Genomic DNA, 18,760 nt, shown 5'->3' on the forward strand with positions numbered 1-18,760 from the left:
CTACAAGACTACGTGACTACGTGGCTACGAGACTGCATGGGTACAAGGCTACTTGGCTACGAAGCTACATGGCTACGAGACTACGAGTCGACAATGCTCCAGTTGGGTACAGTAGCTCCAGTGAGAGTTAATTTACCTCCTTCCGAGTTCTAGCCGCGTCGAAAGGGAAGATTTCATCGACGTTTCGGCCAACCTAGCAACCGCTCTCTTCAGGGTAACAGCTCACGACTTCAATGTCGGTGAAACCTTTCGCCACCGTCGCGGCTACAGCCCAGAAGCCAAACGACTTCAGACAATGGCCGCGAGAGCCTATGCGCCATCCTTCATTGTCTGTGTTTTCGCAGCGGGGTAAACTCCCATTTTCCAAGCAATTCTTCATTAAGATCTGAAATTAGCTACAACAACATTATCCAACATGACCAGTGAACTAAATGGAGCCTTAAACGTGTACCAACTTTTCTGTTTTGGTTTGCTGCACCTTATGACCTCGCCACTCGGCTTGGCCTAGCACTTAGGCTCGGTGGGAAATTTTAGCGCAAGAGAAGCGTGACGTCATAAATATTTCCATTCGTAAAAAAAAATATATATATATATTTCCCCCCTTCTTTCTCCGTGGTCGATCGCCATTTAACAGATAATTAATTCAGGTGCTTGGTTCCAGGGCGCAGCATCGTCGCACGCTGTGCGGCGAGCGCCGCCAGGCGAGACTAATCACCGGGCAGCTTCTTTTCACACGTTTCCTCCGTGGTACAGCCGTGCGCAGGAGTGCCGCCCCTCCCCAACCCCCCTCTCCCAGACGCCGGGCTCGATGTACGCTGAAACCAGTCTGTGAATACTTCCAACAAACAAACCTTAACCTCACTGAGTTGGTTCAACATTATTATGTGATTCTAGGAGGTTGTAAGGCTACTAATGCGCCGTTGAAAAAATTATGAATACAACAAACACTTCAGTTTCGTATATACGAAATTTTGACTAATAGTTCGATTTCTGTCAATATTGTGCAAATGATAATTATTTGTGATATATATATATATATATATATATATATGAAATGATAAATAAATATTATACACATAAACTGCATCTGTGCAGCAAGAAATTAATTGACCACAAATAAAGAACATAATATCAAAATTCAAAAGGGCGTAACTACAAAAATGCAAATCTTCCAAGGATTTCATATAAAATTATAAATTTCAAAGATATAAGCACATTTTAAGAATAAAAATGTTTTTCGAAAGGGTATAAGTACAAAATTCAAAATATCAAAAGATTCCCAGTGACGTAAAAATAGGTTTCCTAAACGGGAAATATTTTCAAAGTTTTTCGTTTAGAGCTAAACTTTCTGAGATATAGGTTTTTTTTTAGTTATAAGCATAAATTGCCCATTGAAAAATGATGAATATAACCAAGGCGTGTCACATTTGTGTATCTGTAATTCAAAAGTTACTCTATTAAACATACTTCCATTTTCTATTTTAGAAACACATCTATGGAGTAAGATAATATGTGTGCTTCATGATACGCTTGTCTCCAAGGTATACATACATATTTGGCGTTACAGAGTCAATGAGTCAGTGATGAGCGTAACTATAAATAGGAATTGATTTATAATGTTACTAGCAGCACAACCCAAAGTTGCTCGGGTTAAGATACAAATAATAAATTGCACTCATTTTAGAATTTTCTAGAACGTTCTCGATCATAATAAATTGCACTCATTTTGGAACTTTCCAGATCATTCGGGAAATTTCTAGAACGTTCTCGAACATTCTAACTCGATACTAACAGTTTTGGACATTTTGGAACTTTCTAGATGAAACCAGAAATTTGTAGAACTTTCTCAAACATTCTATATCAATTATAATAGTTTGCACTCAGTCTAGAATTTTCTAGATCGTTACAGATATTTCTAGATCATTCCAGATCAATTATAACCGTTTTACACATTTTGGAACTTTCTAGACCATTCAAGAAATTTTGAGATCTTTTTAGAAGTCCTCGTGCGTTATAAAAGGACAGAAATATATGTTTTAACATTTTCGCCACTACCACCTGGAGACCAAGGGGTATTTACCACCCCAACGGGAAGTTGGTGGTGATTAAGAAAACTGTGTATTTACGTACTAACAAAGCATTTTATATATATATATATATTTAGATTAAAAAAAATAAAAAATCTATTCTATGACGATAATTCCACCACGCCTCTTGAGGTCTTCAAGCGCTCCTACCGCTGTGCTAAGTATATTGGGAGCTTACAACGAGAATATATATTGTATCAATGTAATGCCAGTTTTTATATGTATTTTACTACTATATTTTTTACCAAATATATTCAAGGGTAGTTTCACTACCATTAAGTTTCATTGGGCACACCAATACGTTTGGTATGAACCCTGATGACTATATTCGGGCTTATGTTGCTACACGTGGGTCCGCCATCTAGTGAACAAATTTCCGTTCATCGACTTCTCGTTCCATTTTCACGAAATTACTCCTAGTGAATGGCGTATTCCGATAACTAAGATGTTTACGCATTAGAAATTGGACATTAATCGCGATTAATAATTATGAATGTTTAGTTAAAACAATATTCTAAACAAGCGGAACTTCCGTTGATAATTTTGTCACCACTGCTTTATTGAAATGAATTTTTAAACATTTCTTCGCCCGGAAATTTAAAAAAAAATGTAACTTCCAAAATTTTAAAACTAACAAAATTAGTTTCATCAGAACTCGCTCTAGTGACACAGTTGTTTATGTGGTTTTGGGACTTTTCAAATGCCTATTCCGTAAAATAAATCCCTCCATGCTCTTAGTTTCAGAAGTATTTTGTCGTTAAAATGACATAGGCTACTAAATAATTTAAAGTATTTTTATGTAAGCATGTACAGTGTCTTTAACTCTGCGCCAAGTCGCTCCAGTTTGGGTCTGCATTTTTTTCCACGAATATTCTTAGAAAACTCACATGGATAATAAATACGTAATTAAAATACAGTGCAGGTATGTAGCCTACATGAATGTTCCAGTTAGAACAAAAAATATAGTATCTACTGTAATAGGGTTGTAGGGTGTTGGTTCGAGGAGACAATTAAAGACAGGAGAGTTATTATCGCTGTTCTCCGTCCTCGATCGTCAAAAATGGTGTACACATTGAAAGTTTGAAAGCCACAAAAATCATGTGTCACAACTTCTTGTAAGAATGCAATATCGACTGCCTAGGTTCTAAGAAATGTTTCTAGAGCTGATATTCGTACAGAGACTGAGTATGCACAAATATTTATCGTAACTATGGTTAGGACTGTAATTATAAAAAAAAATTAAAAAAAAAAAATTTACGCAAACAAAAAAAAACTTTAACTGAGGTATATTTTAACCAGTCTGGCATTCTTGGGGAAATAATTGTGTTGTTTCGTTTATCTCCGTGACTGTTAGAAGGACAATTTTCCATACCATCACGTCTTTGTGAACTATGCATTTTTTTGATAACTGATTTGTCAATTTCTAAATACTCTTGTCAGTCCGTTTGCTCTGGATGTTCGTATTGGGACAATGCCATTGCTTTCCTTGCTGGGCTTTTACTCCCGGTTCCTCTGTCTCGTTCGTGATGTCGTTTATCTCGCGCGGTATTTTTTTGACGTGACGTCTAATAAATCGATGAACGCCGGCTGCACGCACGAAAAAGAATTACTCATTGTCCCGTTACGCTTTGTCCCGTTACGCTCATTGTACGCTTGCGCCGCATCTATTTCTCTTCCATTCGTTTGGAACAACCATCGATTTGACTTTTTCGAGGCACATTAAACTTGAAACACTCCCATTCGTTTCCTACTTTTCCTATCATCGTCCTATCCTTAACAGAATAACACAGATTGGAAGAAGTTAAATAGCAAACATGTATAAAAGGTATAGTTAAAATAATATCTTCGTTAAAGTAATAAACATATATGAATTAATGAGTGCAAATAAAAGAAAATTTATCAATTAAATTGTAGATTTCATTTCACTCCTTCTTTGTATCCATACAAAATAGTGATAATTCAATAAAAATTATTCAATTTTATTCATAAAAGTATGCAATCATTTCATCAATGTTTTGTTATGACGTTGTCACGTTAAACTATCGTCCGTAAACCGACTTTACAGACCACTTTTTTTTATCACTTTACTTGTGTCCGTGCTTTACATTTTCGCTCCACCGGCGCGTGGCATGCCCTGTGACAAGTATGGCCGACCTCGCCGAGAGCCGACCAGCACCACTGATTATGTGAAGCTTCTGGAGGCGTAATGGCGCTAATACATGAAGAAGCCCGCAAAAATCTTCGATTAGCGACGAATCGAACGAAGACGAGGTACGACCGAAGGATAACTCAACCGTATTCCAGGAGAGCGATTAGGCGTGGCTCCACAACTCGCAACGAAGGAAAGGAAGGTGCCCTACGCTTCAAAGAATTTGGGAAAATCCGTGCGAAGTCTTGAAGTGGCTAAATGATGTGGTCTACCTCATCCAGAGAAGAAAGAGGGGACGGATGAAAGTGGTACGTTTGGACCGATTGAGGGAATATGCCGGAAGGGATGCCTGGGCGGATTACAAGGGTCGTCGCTGCCCTCCTCCCCCCCCCCCCCCCCGGCTGCCCGCGCATCATCCATCCTAGGCGCTGTTATCTATCGCTGAGCGGCCTTGGGAATTCCGCGGGCCGCCGCGTGGAGTAGCGTGAATGATCGCCGCCTTTCTTGACTTTTCGGGCGTCGGGTCGGCCCGGGATGACGCGACTCGTCATGTACGCTCTCGTCGGTTCTGGAAAGACTACCCACTAGTATAAAAGGGCGACGCTGGCCTTCGCGGGAGTTCCGAGTGAAGTTCCGAATGAGTCCTGCGACAGATCCGGAGTTCCGAGAGTTTCAAGAGTTCCGCGAAGGGAAGTGCGACATTGGCGAAGAGGGTGAGAGAGACGCGATGTTCGACTGAGTGCGGCGACTGAGTGGCGCGATACTGAGTGTGTTTGTGTGTGTGTGTGTGTGGACAGGCGCGAGGTAAGGGACGAACCACTTTTGAGCCTAGCTCCAGTGAGGAGTGCGAACTGCAGAACTTGACATTGAGTGATTTGGGAATTAACATTTTTAAGTTCTAGTGATTTGGGATAGGACATTTTTAAGTACAATTACTAACTATTAATGTAAATATTAGTAATTAATAAAACTGTAGTTAAAATTAATTGGGAAATCCCTTAAAAACCCAGTTCTCCCCACATATGTCGTAACATTATTAGGATATTTTCCTGTGTGTGCATTTATCACTGTAGCTCTTTTGCATTTGTTGTCTCAAACCTTTTCTCACCGGGTGTTACGTAAACTTTATTTTCGAGATTTAAAAAAAGTCACATAAGTAATTATTATAAAGAACACTCGTGCGACTGTGTACCGTTTTTAATATTTGGTAAATTCCTGGTGAAAATATTTGAGACAAAACACAAAATGAACGTGAGCCATCATCTTATATTACTTTAGGAAAGCTGTAGAATCGTGGTGTCTGTATATTGAAAGTATTTGCCAAAAACTGATTGCGGTTGATGTAGGGAGTGAAAACGAATTCAATAAAAATATTTTTAAAAAACTGTATGTTTGAACTCGCTAATCTCCAAAATAACAATATGTATTTTCATATGGTTTTCACGGGTAACTTGAGCATAACTTGGGACAGCATATAGACTTTATTTCATCAAATTCCACTCACGAAAAAAAAAAAAAAAAGAATATTTATATTTTTAGGAGTCTTCTCAGCTTAGAACATTTCGTAGAGAGGTCAAAAGATAGAGCTTCACTAGTCAATTTTTAAAAGGTGCCAAAGACGTTTACCTCAGTGAAATAATCACGGCGTAGTACACCAAAGAACCAATAGACATGGCTGTTAGTTTTTAAACCTCAGTGACATTTTCCTAAGTTTACGTCAGTGACAGAATTATGCGAATTTACGCATACAAACTAACATTGAATTTGCTTTGCTAGGATATACAGGTTTACTGGTTTCTCTTTGTGGTTTGGATATTAAACACTTAAAGAAATTGCTTTGTTTCTTTCAATAGTTTTTTAAATTTATATGTGACTTCTTGGCTGGGAAAAACCAACGGGTACATGTCTAGTAATAAACATACGGGGGAATACCTCGAATAAAATTAATGAATGGCTTGTGAGAGTGAGTCTCAAATAGGTATGAAGATGTAGACCATCCAATGAGCTTTGTCACCTCTCACAGGGTCCTAAGTTAAGATTCCTGGTCTGTCAATATTCAAAAGCTTGTTCAGACTGGAATAAACAGAGAAGCCCACACCACTCCGATGACAGCATGCAATATTTTTTTTCTCCTTGACAAAATACAGCATGTTGGTTGTTTGTTCTAACCTCTGTTTGAAAGCAACGTACAATTAAAAAATGTTAAGACAAATGCCATCACAGATAATATGAACATTAATTTGAATAGTGTATATATAATATATATAATATATATAATATTTATTATATATATTATATATATACCTTCATTTTGACCTCCATAAATATATTTTTTTTTCATATTTCTGTCACTCACATGTTTAACGTAATTTATTAAGAGTTGCCTAGACATTTTTTGTGATATAATTATTTAAGGCCACAACTTGTAGTACTTTCAATATGCCCTGAAATTTTTGTTTGTAGAACAAACTTCTTATATTCTAAATGACTGTAGTTTTTTATATAGCACATAAAGTAACGAGCCATGACAACTTTTTCCAAGCACGTTGCTTCTTTGGGTAGGTTGCTTACAGCAAAGAGAAATTATGTCACTTTTAAATATGTATTTGTGCTGTTGCTTTTAGTGACCAAAAGAATCAAGTCACATCCTTCAAAAAGCTTAAGGTTCAAGTGTTTATCCACAGGTCCTTTTAAAGCAATAAATAGCTTGGAATAAAAAGATAATTTAAACGAAATATAAAATGCACAGCTATAATTTAAAGAGCCTTTAGCAAAAATGTACTGGTATAGTTTATATCACTTGGATTAAAATACATTTTATCATGCAAAAGGCAGGAAGAAAGTCTTTTTTCTTATAATGCTCAACTGGTATGATAAATGACCAAAATATTATTTTTTTTTTACTGTCACATTGTTGTTTCAGATCTTATATGAAATAATCCTTACCAGATTATGGGATTGGAGTAGGACAAATCAATTTAAGAGCATATGGTAAATATTCAGGAACCAATAGATGTATTTTTCACAATATTCTAGAGTAGAAAATAAATATTAAGGAATTATACTCACACTAATTAAAGCATTCCCTATAACAGCCGTCTGTTAATTATATAATATTCCACCTAGTAAACGGGACCAAAATTTTAACAATTATGAAACTAACCAAATTCACTACATACTATATGCTCTTAGATAATCTGTGTTGGTTTTCAGGTATTTTCAAGTTCTCAAGGCACACTAAGTATTTGAAAAAATAGCCAAATAATGACAATTTATTAAGGAAAAAGTGAACAATTATATTGACATATTTTTTTTCAAATATTTACACAATATTACAAGATCTCACTATAAATATACACTATGTTACAAAACAGGATTGGCTGACATACCTATCATAATTTACATTTTCTTCAGTTTAACTTTATACAATTATTACTTCAACTTGTTCAAAAACAGTAAGTACAAATTACAACAAGTGACACATAATTCTGAGAGTAAAAAGTGGCCATTCAAAAACTATACCACTTTCTAAACCCAAAACAAAAATTTGCAAAAATGACTTAGCTTTCATAATACGACAGGAACATGAAATCTTTGTTCAAAAAAAGAAACAAACATGGTCATTTCTTTTTATCATGATTATCACCACCCACATCAAAGCTAATACTTTAATAAATGTGGTTTCTCCCTATAAAAATTTTCTTCCCACACAAGCATACATACACTCACACACATAAGTAAATTACAACATATGCAAAATTACCTATCAGCATAAACAATTGTCACCATTATTCAGTCAATATGAAAAACTTTTCAATACCCAAGAATGTTGCAATAAAAATTTATACACGAACGATTATCAACAGTTATATTAAATTTGACTTAGTTTCATCTGAAAAAAAGATCTCAAGCAAAATAATATATGCATACAACAAACACACACATTATAACAAATTTTAGATTCAATCACTGGAAATGTTAAATCCTTCAAAATCTTCAAAAGATTACAAAATTCCTCTACATAATAATTTTTTTTAGTTCAAATATTATCAGAGAGGTTATATAAAACATTTTCTTTTAGATTTTTTTTTTTTTGTTTTAGGAGTCTGCTATTGATAAAATTACCGGTAAATATGAACTAGGTACCTATTTTAAGTTCCAAGAAATTTCTCTTAGAGATACAGTGAAACTACAATGCCTATTACAATTAGGTAGCAAATAAGGTCAACAACAAAGCTTACAAATTTGTTTGAACACTGGTTTGACGGATTAGAGTCTTGTTATGCAAGTATGGAGAACCACATTTTCCACTGAAACATGTGATGGTGTTATCATTTAGAAAAATAAATAAATAACTATACAAGTAGACATTACGTAAATAGTTTTCTCGTTCTCCCCCTCGTAAGGTAATGTCCGCCAAACTCGCGAGGCGGGTCAGTCAACGAAGGAGGCTAGGGAGATCTGTAATCGAGCAGACACCACTTCGCAGCCAGTCACACGGCGTCAAACAACTCTCACACACCAAGAGAAAAAAAATAAAGGACAGGTCGACTTCATTTAAGAATGTCGACAAAGATAGGGGGATGGAAGGGCTTGCAACAACCATTAATACGTTGTGTGTCACTCACTCGCGCGTGAAAAAAAATTTCAATGGTCAATCACAAAATAACTGTCTTTTTTTTCCTTCCAAATCGAAGGCTAAACTTCTGTTGCGAGAAGTCCTTCTGGGTGGTGGAAATGTTCGTCTATCACATAAACGCTGCTAGCTTGACCCGCCGTCGCTGGCGACGCACTAGAAATGTCTTTGTCTTGGGGTCGCTTCAGTAACGATGAATCACTGCAACACACACAACGATCCAAACGTTACACACATGCCTCATACTTTAATACAACATAACCACGCATGAACTTGCTCATCACGATATCTATCACTAGAAGCTACTGCAGATCACTTCAAGTTGGATTTCATACGATAAGATGCCAAAACATGAGTTTCCCTGTCTACCAAACAAAGAAAAGTTAATAAAAAAAATAGCCAAACTATAAAATCAGTTTTTGCATGAACTGTGGTAAATGTACTAGGAAGAAATACGTACAAATTTCCTGCTAATGCTAGAATTTACAAACTTATGTTGACAGGTTGACAGGGTATTCTCAAGATAACTACATTTACAAGCAAACTGTAAGTAAATAACCCAGAAAGAAAACGGTAATAGCAATGCATAGTCACAGAAAAATCATCGCAACCATACACTTATTATAATTTCACTAGTTTTTAAAGTAATCCACAACAAATCTATAATAATAATATTTTTTTTAGCACAGCACTTGCACTATTAGGAAAGCACAAACTTAAGACTTTGGTGCCGTCCTATAAACAGCAGAAGCTTCATCAATGGTTCTTGTGCTAACTACTACCCGTGTCGGGTGCAAGTACCCACAGTATCGCATGCAGCTGGGTGCGAGGAGACACTCACCTCGTGTTACACAGCGACGAGTCGACCGACAGCACGGATATCCTCTTGTCGGAGGAGGGCGTGCTGGAGACGCGCAACCCGGGACACAGGTTGTCGTAGTCCTTCTCCAGCTTGGCCGACGCGCCCAGCAGCGCCGACGCCCTGTTGGACGGCCGGTGCACCGCGGCGTCCGTGTTCAACTGTTTATGCGACCACGTCCTCTGGAGCGAGTACACCGGCCCCGCCGAGGAGCCACTGTCCGTCGCGGCCTGGGCCTGCAGCTTCGGGTAGCACAGTTCCCCGTCCCCGCCGCCCCCTCCCCCGCCGCCGTCGTCGCCGCCGCCGCCGCCGCCGGCCGGCGCGTTGTTCACGCACTTCCCCCACGTGTTCTTGATCATGTGCGCGTCGCCCGCCGCCGCGCGCTTCGCCACGCCGCCCTGCACCGCGTTCTGCTCGTTCTGCATGCGCGCCTCGTCGTCGGCGCGTCGCTTCTCGCGGCGCCGGCGCCTCTTGGCGCACGCCACGGCCACGGCCGCCACGAGCACCACCAGCGGCACGGCCGTGGACAGCGTCGCGATCACCACCACGTGCTCCGTCGACAGGCCGGCGTCGCGCGCGGCCTGCTCCGACACGTGGCGCGAGATGTCGCCCGCGGGCCAGCCCGCCTGGGTGGTCGAGCTGGTCGTCGAGGCCTCGCCGTCGCAGCGGGGCCCGCCCAGCCCTGGGGCGCAGCGGCACGCGTAGCCGTTCACGCGGTTCACGCAAGTGCCGCCGTTCCTGCACGGCGCAGAGCTGCACTCGTCCACGTCCGTGCTGCAGTCCTTGCCCGTGAACCCGGGCCGGCAGGCGCAGCGGTAGTCGTTCACCAGGTTGGTGCACGCGCCGCCGTTGGCGCACGGCTTGGTCCGGCAGTAGTCGACGAAGCCGCCGCACAGCGCGCCCACGTACCCGGGCACGCACTGGCAGCGGAAGTCGGCCACCAGGTCGACGCACGTGCCGCCGTTCAGGCAGGGGTTGCCGTGGCAGTCGTCGTCGTTGTTCTCGCACGTGGGGCCGGAGAAGCCGCGCGGGCACACGCACTCGAAGCCGTCCGCGCGGTCCACGCAGGTGGCGTTGTTGCGGCAGGGCAGCGGCGCGCAGTCGTCCACCTCGTGCTCGCAGTCGGCGCCCGTGTAGCCGGGCGGGCACTGGCACACGTAGCCGGCGGGCACGTCCTGGCACGTGGCCGAGTTGCGGCACGGCAGGTCGTCGCAGGTGCGCGTGGAGGTCTCGCAGTGCGGGCCGTGCCAGCCCTTGGGGCAGTCGCAGCGGTAGCTGCCGGCGCCGCTCTCCTGCGGACACGCGGGCGGCCGGTCAGCACACACTAGCTCTCCGGTAGCAAGGGCGTTCTACATGGGGATAAGGAGTTCAGGTTCTGCAAATATCTGAATGGTGGGATGCGAGGATCAGACCACTCAATCCACTGTACAGACTGTCTCATGCTTTTACTGCAGTACAGAATAAATGGGGACCACTGTTGCCATATTGAGATACTACACGGCTTGTAAACATTTAACGTTTTTAAAATATGATATATAATACATTTAGTATAGGTATATAGTTTTTAATTCACTGTTGGTTTTTTAAGACTATAAATTAGTATCTATTGACAGTAATATAACAATTGTAGTCATTCTGACAAAAAAAACCTTCAATACTAAACACCAATTATTATTTAAAAGGCGAAACTATTTGTAGCACTCCGTCATTATAAATAACAAGGCTTTCTATACAATTATATGCCACGCTCAAAAGGGCAGAAAAACTAAATTTTTAATCATATAGAAAAGCTGAAGAGAAATAACAGTACAAAACAAGATGGCTTCTTTCAGCTATTACTCCTTATAAATAAAAAAATGAAAATACTATAGGCTTTTTTTGATCAAATAATACAGGACATTTAAATTTCCAATATTTCTCAATCAAAATACGTGAGATAAGTGATGGTCAGCGAACCTGGAGGTGTGGGATGTGTACTAAGTTTTTTTTGTGCGTGAAACTAGTTTTAACAGTAGCGGCATGAAGTGGTGTAAAAAAGGATTCTAAAAAAAATTGGTTGTCTGTAAAGTCGGTTTACGGACGATAGTTTAACGTGACGTCATAACAAAACATTGATGAAATGATTGCATACTTTTATGAATAAAATTGAATCATTTTTATTTTAATAATAAAATAATAAATACTTGAAATTATACCAGCAATCAGATTTTTAAAATGCAAGAATAATTAACCTTTATTGCCGAAAATTGTTGTTGTAATAAGCAATGAAAACCACATTAACTTTTCATTTCACTTTATAAACAGTCGAGTGGAAGAGAGATAGATCCGGCGCAAGCGTACAATGAGCGTAACGGGACACAGCGTAACGGAACAATGAGCGTAACGGGACACTTTTTCGTTCATCGATTTATTAGACGTTGTCACGTCAAAAATAAAAGGTGGGGGGGGGGGGGGGGGAGGCGAGTTTTGCACGGTAGGTTTTGACAAGCACGTGTTATCGCTGGAAGGGGTGCATGCAGAAGCAGACTGAGGGGGACGACCCGGCAGGCAGAAGGGAGCGGGAGTGTGAGACGGCTCACCTTGCAGACGCCGCCGTTGAGGCAGGGGTGGCGCGCGCAGTCGTCCACCTCGCGCTCGCAGTCGCTGCCCGTGAAGCCGGCGGAGCAGGAGCACGTGTAGGAGCCCTGGCCCGTGTTGAAGCACGTGCCGCCGTTGCGACAGGGCTTGTGGTTGGTGCAGTAGTTGAGGTCCTGGTTGCAGAAGAGGCCGCCCCAGCCCTCGTCGCACAGGCACTCCCACTGGTTCTGGCAGGTGCCGTGCAGGCAGCCCGGGTAGCGCTCGCACTCGTCGCACAGCCGGCCCTTCCAGCCGCTGTGGCACCTGCGCAGTCGGCAGACACCCCGCGCCGTCAACCAACCACTCGCGCACTTCAAGCTCTAACACAACTACCCAGCCATTCCATTTCATATCAATAGATCGTTCTGTACAGCTACCTGGTATTCGACTAAATATAAATATGTCGTTCAAAACGCTACCTGGCTATTCGATTAAATAAAAATAGATCGTTCAATAGAGCTACCTGACTATTCCATTAAATATAAATAGATCGTTCAATAGAGCTACCTGACTATTAGATTAAATATAAATAGATCGTTCAATAGAGCTACCTGACTATTCCATTAAATATATATAGATCGTTCAACAGAGCTACCTGGCTATTCGATTAAATCTAAATAGATCGTTTAATAGAGCTACCTGGCTATTCGATTAAATATAAAAAGATCGTTCAATAGAGCAACCTCGCTATTCGATTAAATATAAATAGATCACCTGGCTATTCGATTAAATACAAATAGATCGTTCAATAGAGCTACCTGACTATTCCATTAAATATAAATAGATCGTTCAATAGAGCTACCTGACTATTAGATTAAATATAAATAGATCGTTCAATAGAGCTACCTGACTATTCCATTAAATATATATAGATCGTTCAACAGAGCTACCTGGCTATTCGATTAAATCTAAATAGATCGTTTAATAGAGCTACCTGGCTATTCGATAAAATAATAATAGATAGTTCACAAGAGCTTCCTGGCTATTCGATTTAAGTTAAATAGAGAGTTCACTGGCTGCGAAGGCGACCGCGCACCGATTGGACCAGCCACGAAGCGTGGCCATTTTGGCGGCGTGCGCGACCTAGGCCGGGCGGACAAGGCAGTGTTGCCAATTTAGCTACCTTGTCGCTAGAAATTATTACCCACGTTTGCTGAAGTCTTAGCAACAAAAATTTTTTGACGACAAAATTGATTTAGCAACATATTGACAACTTTTGGAGTACAAATCAAAACAGATTTTGACAATGGATAAGTTTTTTTTGTCAAATTGAAAAAAAAATGGTATTTTCAAGTAAGTATTTAACTATAACGTACACTGACTCTAGAGTAACAATACAATGACTATCGAACCACGCACTACCTATTAGTGTTATCGTCGATAAGTCTTATCGATATATACTTAAATTTTTCAATTTTTTTAATTTAATTTTTTTTTCGAGTTGACAAAAAACGTACATAATATTAAGTAAAAATATAATATATTTCTGTCCCACAACACCTTGTTTTTCGAAATGTTAACTCGTAATCAAATTATTTTTATCAGTGGCAACACAAGAGTAATGTTTGTATTATGTTTTGTGCTGAACAATAGGACTGATATCCGACTTAGTTGATTGTTTTATATCCTCTAGCTAGCTAACTTATAATTCATTTTAGGTAATTATAAAGTGCTTAAACTTGTGTTGTGGTGGCTTAAGTAATAGATTTACCTCAGAAAAAGAAGAAGAACGTTCAAAAATAACGAGATATGTGGGAAGCAGTGCCTGAATTCAAGGGACGGCTGAATCCAGTCTTTGGAGACTCATCTAAGACAAGATGTCAAATATGCGTGACATAGTTTTATGCTAAATTGAGTGATATTAGAAAAAATTCAAAAACTAACAAACAAACAAAAAATTGATTTAAAAAACATAGACCATATTAGATCATTATGGCTCACTGTGTAAAAATGTGTTTTCCAGTGATGAGGGCGCTAAAATAATTCAATTACATCATACCAAAAGTACTAAAATTATAACAGAAGTTTGGCTCCATATTTTAACACAAGATATAGGTGATCAAAAATACAGTGTACTAATATATGAATCCACAGATGTGTCAGTTCAAAAAAAAAAAACACCAGGAATCGTTATAAGACATGTTATGTTGATGTACACGATGTGTTATTTAATTATAATTTTAATATCTACAACAAATATTTTTTTACGTGCCTCCGCCCCCCCCCCCCTTTTTACAGACCGCCACTGGCCTCCTGTACTCCTCCCAGGAAGAAATCCCGGATGTACATTAACGGCATGGAGCTTGGAGTCCTCGGTTCGAACACGGTGAGGGCAAAAAAAAAATTAAAAATGACGACCGAACCTTCCTCCAAGGAAGCCGCTGGCAGACTGACTCCCCCCCACCACTTATGACAAAGTACATATATCGTCACCTAGTACGACATGTCCGCCATCTTGAAATCAGTTTTAGCGAATTCTGATATGGAGCCTAGTGACTGGCAACAGTGGGACAGGGCCTGGCCGGCACCGCGCGGAAGGGGTGCGGGTTGCGGCAAAGAAGAGAGTCGGGGGCGGGGAGGGGCAGGGGGCAGGCCCCGCCGGCGCGCCGTGGGAACCTCGCGGCGTTGCCAAGTCGGCCCGGGGCCTCGGAGTCACGAGCGTGCGCCGCTCCGGCCCGTGTTGCCACGCCGGCGATGCGCAGGTGCGAGCAAACAAACCAAAACGGGAAGCCTATGATGTACATCAAGTTCTGTCCCTGCCCGAACACGCCCGAATATTCACCTTCGGGCCAAACTCGGGTTTATTTATATATATCTACATTTCTCTGTTTATTTTAATGTAGCTATACTAACCTAACCAACCGTCCATAGTGTCTCAAAGTGTTTTAATGTAGCTAACATAACCGACCACTTTTAATATTTGAATTCATTTTTTCCTGCGCAAAAATAAAACAGATCCCGAGGTTGGCCGAAGGTGAATATTCGGGCGTGTTCGGGCAGGGACAGTACTTGATGGACATCTTAGGCTTCTCAACCAAAACTGTCCGTACTAGGCAAACGTTCCGAAAAAAAAATAATGTTCCTAGTCTTGGTCGTAACCGCGTCGAAGGCTACAACCCATAAGCCATGAGACTCCAGACAATGGCCGCGAAAACCTGCGATCTCTACTTTAATGTTCCTAGCTTACTCCAAGAAACAACAACAGTGTTCGATGAAAATTGACTTCATGACAAAATAGTAGCTCAATCCATCCCACCTTTTTTTTTTTTTTTTTACCGAGGCCCCCATGCGGATGCTTTTAATTTTTATTTTACTTGTTTGTATAGTGTCCTGCTAAAATATTTAATGTCAAAAGTATTTTTTTCTTTTACTAGCACGTAAACCACATTGCTGGTCAAAACAAATTTTAATCAATGATTATTTATCAGAAAAAAATCTAGTGAAGTGTTTATTGTCACGTATAATTACGTAATGACACAGGAATTTGATTGTATGTATTTATAAAACTGACCCCGAGGATTATACATCAGGAAAGAATAAAAAAAAATCATAACATGAATTGGTTAAACTATTGTCGAAATTTAAGTTCCGGTTTGGGTTAAAATTTTGGATGGAAAAAGTAACTTTTCTAATTTTCTTAGGGGAGGGTCTCCATAAAACACTCAGGGCTCAGCAAAGACTAGGGTCGTCACTGTGTGAAAGCACACTTCCTTCTCCCCTTTCTGCAACAATTTCATAACTGAAAACAATTACGTCCATGTCGAAACTGGCCTACGTGTAACAGCGTTTAAAAACAGTGTGAACGTTTTGCGCAAACCAACCAAGCCGTCTCGGCTAGGCAGTAACGTATGCGAGTCCAACAACATTAATGCACGTGTAAAGTTTGGCCATGAAATTTATCCGTTATTTTCGTAACTCCAGAGAAAAAAAAATACGCTGGGAATAAGCGACTTGGGCTGCAGTTTTTTATTATGCAAAGCTGGAAAAATGAATTAATTCATATTCATGAATCCGTCCTTTGTTTAAATTAACTTAAAAATAACGGGATGGCTTCCGGTCTGCCTCACACGACGCCTTCATCGCAGCGCGGGGGAAAATCCATTTTAAAGTGTAACGGGCGCAGCCAGCCGAAAACACTCGCGAAAACGAGGCAGGGGAAAGAGCGAGAGAGAAAAAAAGTAATTTTATTATCACAGAGCGAGTAAGCTGGCAACCGCGCTACCCGAGAGAGACAAGAAGAGGTAGAAAAACCATTTCCCATCATCACGTAACAAGCCAGGCTCTTTCCACGCGAACCTCATTCATCTGCAGTCCCAGGGTGAGAAGAAGCAGCCAGAAAGAGAAGAACAGAGGAGAACAGAAGTTGGAAGAGCGGGTGATAAAAAAAAAGAGAGCTTTCTCACACAGCCTTCCAGTTGTTTTATATAATTATTCCTTTCCTGCCGCCGCCGCCGTTGCCACACGTCTCAGGATGGTAAATCTTAGCCTGAGCGACTCGAGTAACATTCTTGCAACCACCACCCTCAAAAAATTTCAATTCCCATAAAATATTGAAAGGCTTTCCTGGAAATTACGACAAGAGTAGTCTAAAAACGTCCAATTTGCTCGACGACACCCTGTATGCCGATAACGAATTAAAGATGCGAATGCACCAAATACTAATTTACGTACGCAACACAAACACTTGGGACTAAAATACGTGTATCATATTCCCACACGCGTTAAACGTTTACGATTTCGTTAAATCGCGAGAGATCCTAAGTGCCAAACAATGTTGGCATAAATCACACGCAAGAGCGATTGCATTTCTTCGGAAGTGGGGGAAGGGATAGAAAAAAAAAATTCAGCCTTTTTTTTTCGGAGAGAATTTAGTTGATGTATCCCCCCCCCCCCCTTTTTTTTTCTCTACCGCCATAGTATGCCACAGATCAGAAGTGACACAACATCCTACTTAATTGCAGAATTGACTTGAAACTCTCTACTTCACTATTAAGTTTAGGTTGAGCTGTGCGTCTCGCCGACAGCTAGTTCGCTCAGCGAACACGACGAAAGCAGACTGGGGCACTTGCCTCGAGTGTACAGCACACCGACAAGCCTCTAATGCCCACCAACACGACACTGCATCACGCCAGTTAGCCGATCTAACTGGTGGGGAGCTTGCACTCCCCCGCCGAATGAGGTACACGTAACTTTCATAGCATTACACAACCTACCAGCGCACACACAGGCCCGTGTGCCAAAATCTATCCAACAAGACACGCACCCCCGCCGTCGATTCAAATGATTCTTCACCAGTGTGTGGTATGCACCTGAATTACTATGCACTTGGGGAGTTATAGAAACTTCTGTTTCTGGCCTCGCCCACGCTTACTGCCCCGGATGGCAGAGTATGATTAGAGTCCCGGAAATTTCGCGGATTCCTCTGGCCTCAGGATAGAATTCAAAGTTATAGGGGTGCTCGACCCATGTTTACTTTCCCATTGGTTGATTTCTTAGCGAGAACATTTTTATCCTTGTTATTTGGCACTACCTGATTCGCTTACTTCTCTCCTAGCTGGGCATCATTGGCTCACGGTCGTAGAGGGGCGTGTCCAGATAACTGCGGTCCAATCACGAACACAGTGCGACAGTGTGGAGGTTTGCATTCTAGCTTGCGACTAAATGAATGCGCGAAGATTCCGTGGCTCTGAGTACGATGGATCGGCGGCCTCGAGTGTTTCAGGACCGCTGTGAGGTCGACGCGAGTGCAGTGGGGAGGGGCGCTCCCTCGCAATTCCCTCGCAGCCGGCCACCGCCGGCCCCGGGGCGTGAGTCATGACGGCGAGTCCCGGGTTCGAGTCGCGGAGGAGCGGTGAAAGTGCGCTGGTGGTGGGGGGCCACCCCCTCCCCGACCGCAAGAGAGGGCCGTGGGAAAGACGACCGGGCGCACATAAACATTCCCCTCGTCCCGAGCTGGCATCGCGCCCGGGAAGAAGCGCCCCACCTCTCCCCCGCCTCCCCGGACAGCGGACAGCTACCAGCAGTCCGTCAATACACTGCCCCGTCCGCCTGGCATCAAGTCATGTACTGTGGGCATGAAGCGTCAGCCGAGAAGACCACGTCCGGAGTCTATTTTTAGTACAGCGGGCAAAGTGATACCTCCCCCCAACCCAGCACCAAAACGAAACTTTTGCGTACGCTCCCAGCCACAATGGCGTGTAAGGACGACACGGGCGCGCGAAACCGGCTGCTCCATCGCCCTAAAGAGCGAAGGTAAAAAAACAAGTCTGTGCGGGATTTTGGGTACTGAACCACTACCGTTTTATCGTGAAGTTATTAATAAAGCTGAAGGCACGAATTGCTTCACTCTCTCTCTCCTTGCCATAAATGATCAGACTGGAAAACAGACGAGCAGTTTGGTATCTTTAAAAAAA

At 41.7% G+C, this 18,760-nt stretch overlaps 1 protein-coding gene across 3 annotated transcripts in view; it reads right to left on the bottom strand.

Annotated features, from left to right (window-relative positions):
• Positions 1–7,485: 7,485 nt before the first annotated feature.
• Positions 7,486–18,760, bottom strand: part of LOC134541566 (neurogenic locus protein delta) — a 505,174-nt gene continuing 493,899 nt past the window's right edge. For all 3 annotated transcript variants that reach the window (XM_063385081.1, XM_063385078.1, XM_063385077.1), the window contains 3 exons: positions 12,311–12,611; positions 9,714–11,023; positions 7,486–9,073 (listed from right to left, as the gene is read on the bottom strand). In XM_063385081.1, coding sequence (XP_063241151.1) covers positions 8,935–9,073; positions 9,714–11,023; positions 12,311–12,611 — 1,750 coding nt within the window. In that variant the 3' untranslated portion in view covers positions 7,486–8,934. The remainder of the gene's footprint in view (positions 9,074–9,713; positions 11,024–12,310; positions 12,612–18,760) is intronic.

This window comes from Bacillus rossius, assembly GCF_032445375.1.
Source record: "Bacillus rossius redtenbacheri isolate Brsri chromosome 4 unlocalized genomic scaffold, Brsri_v3 Brsri_v3_scf4_1, whole genome shotgun sequence".
NCBI classification, from domain to species: domain Eukaryota; kingdom Metazoa; phylum Arthropoda; class Insecta; order Phasmatodea; family Bacillidae; genus Bacillus; species Bacillus rossius.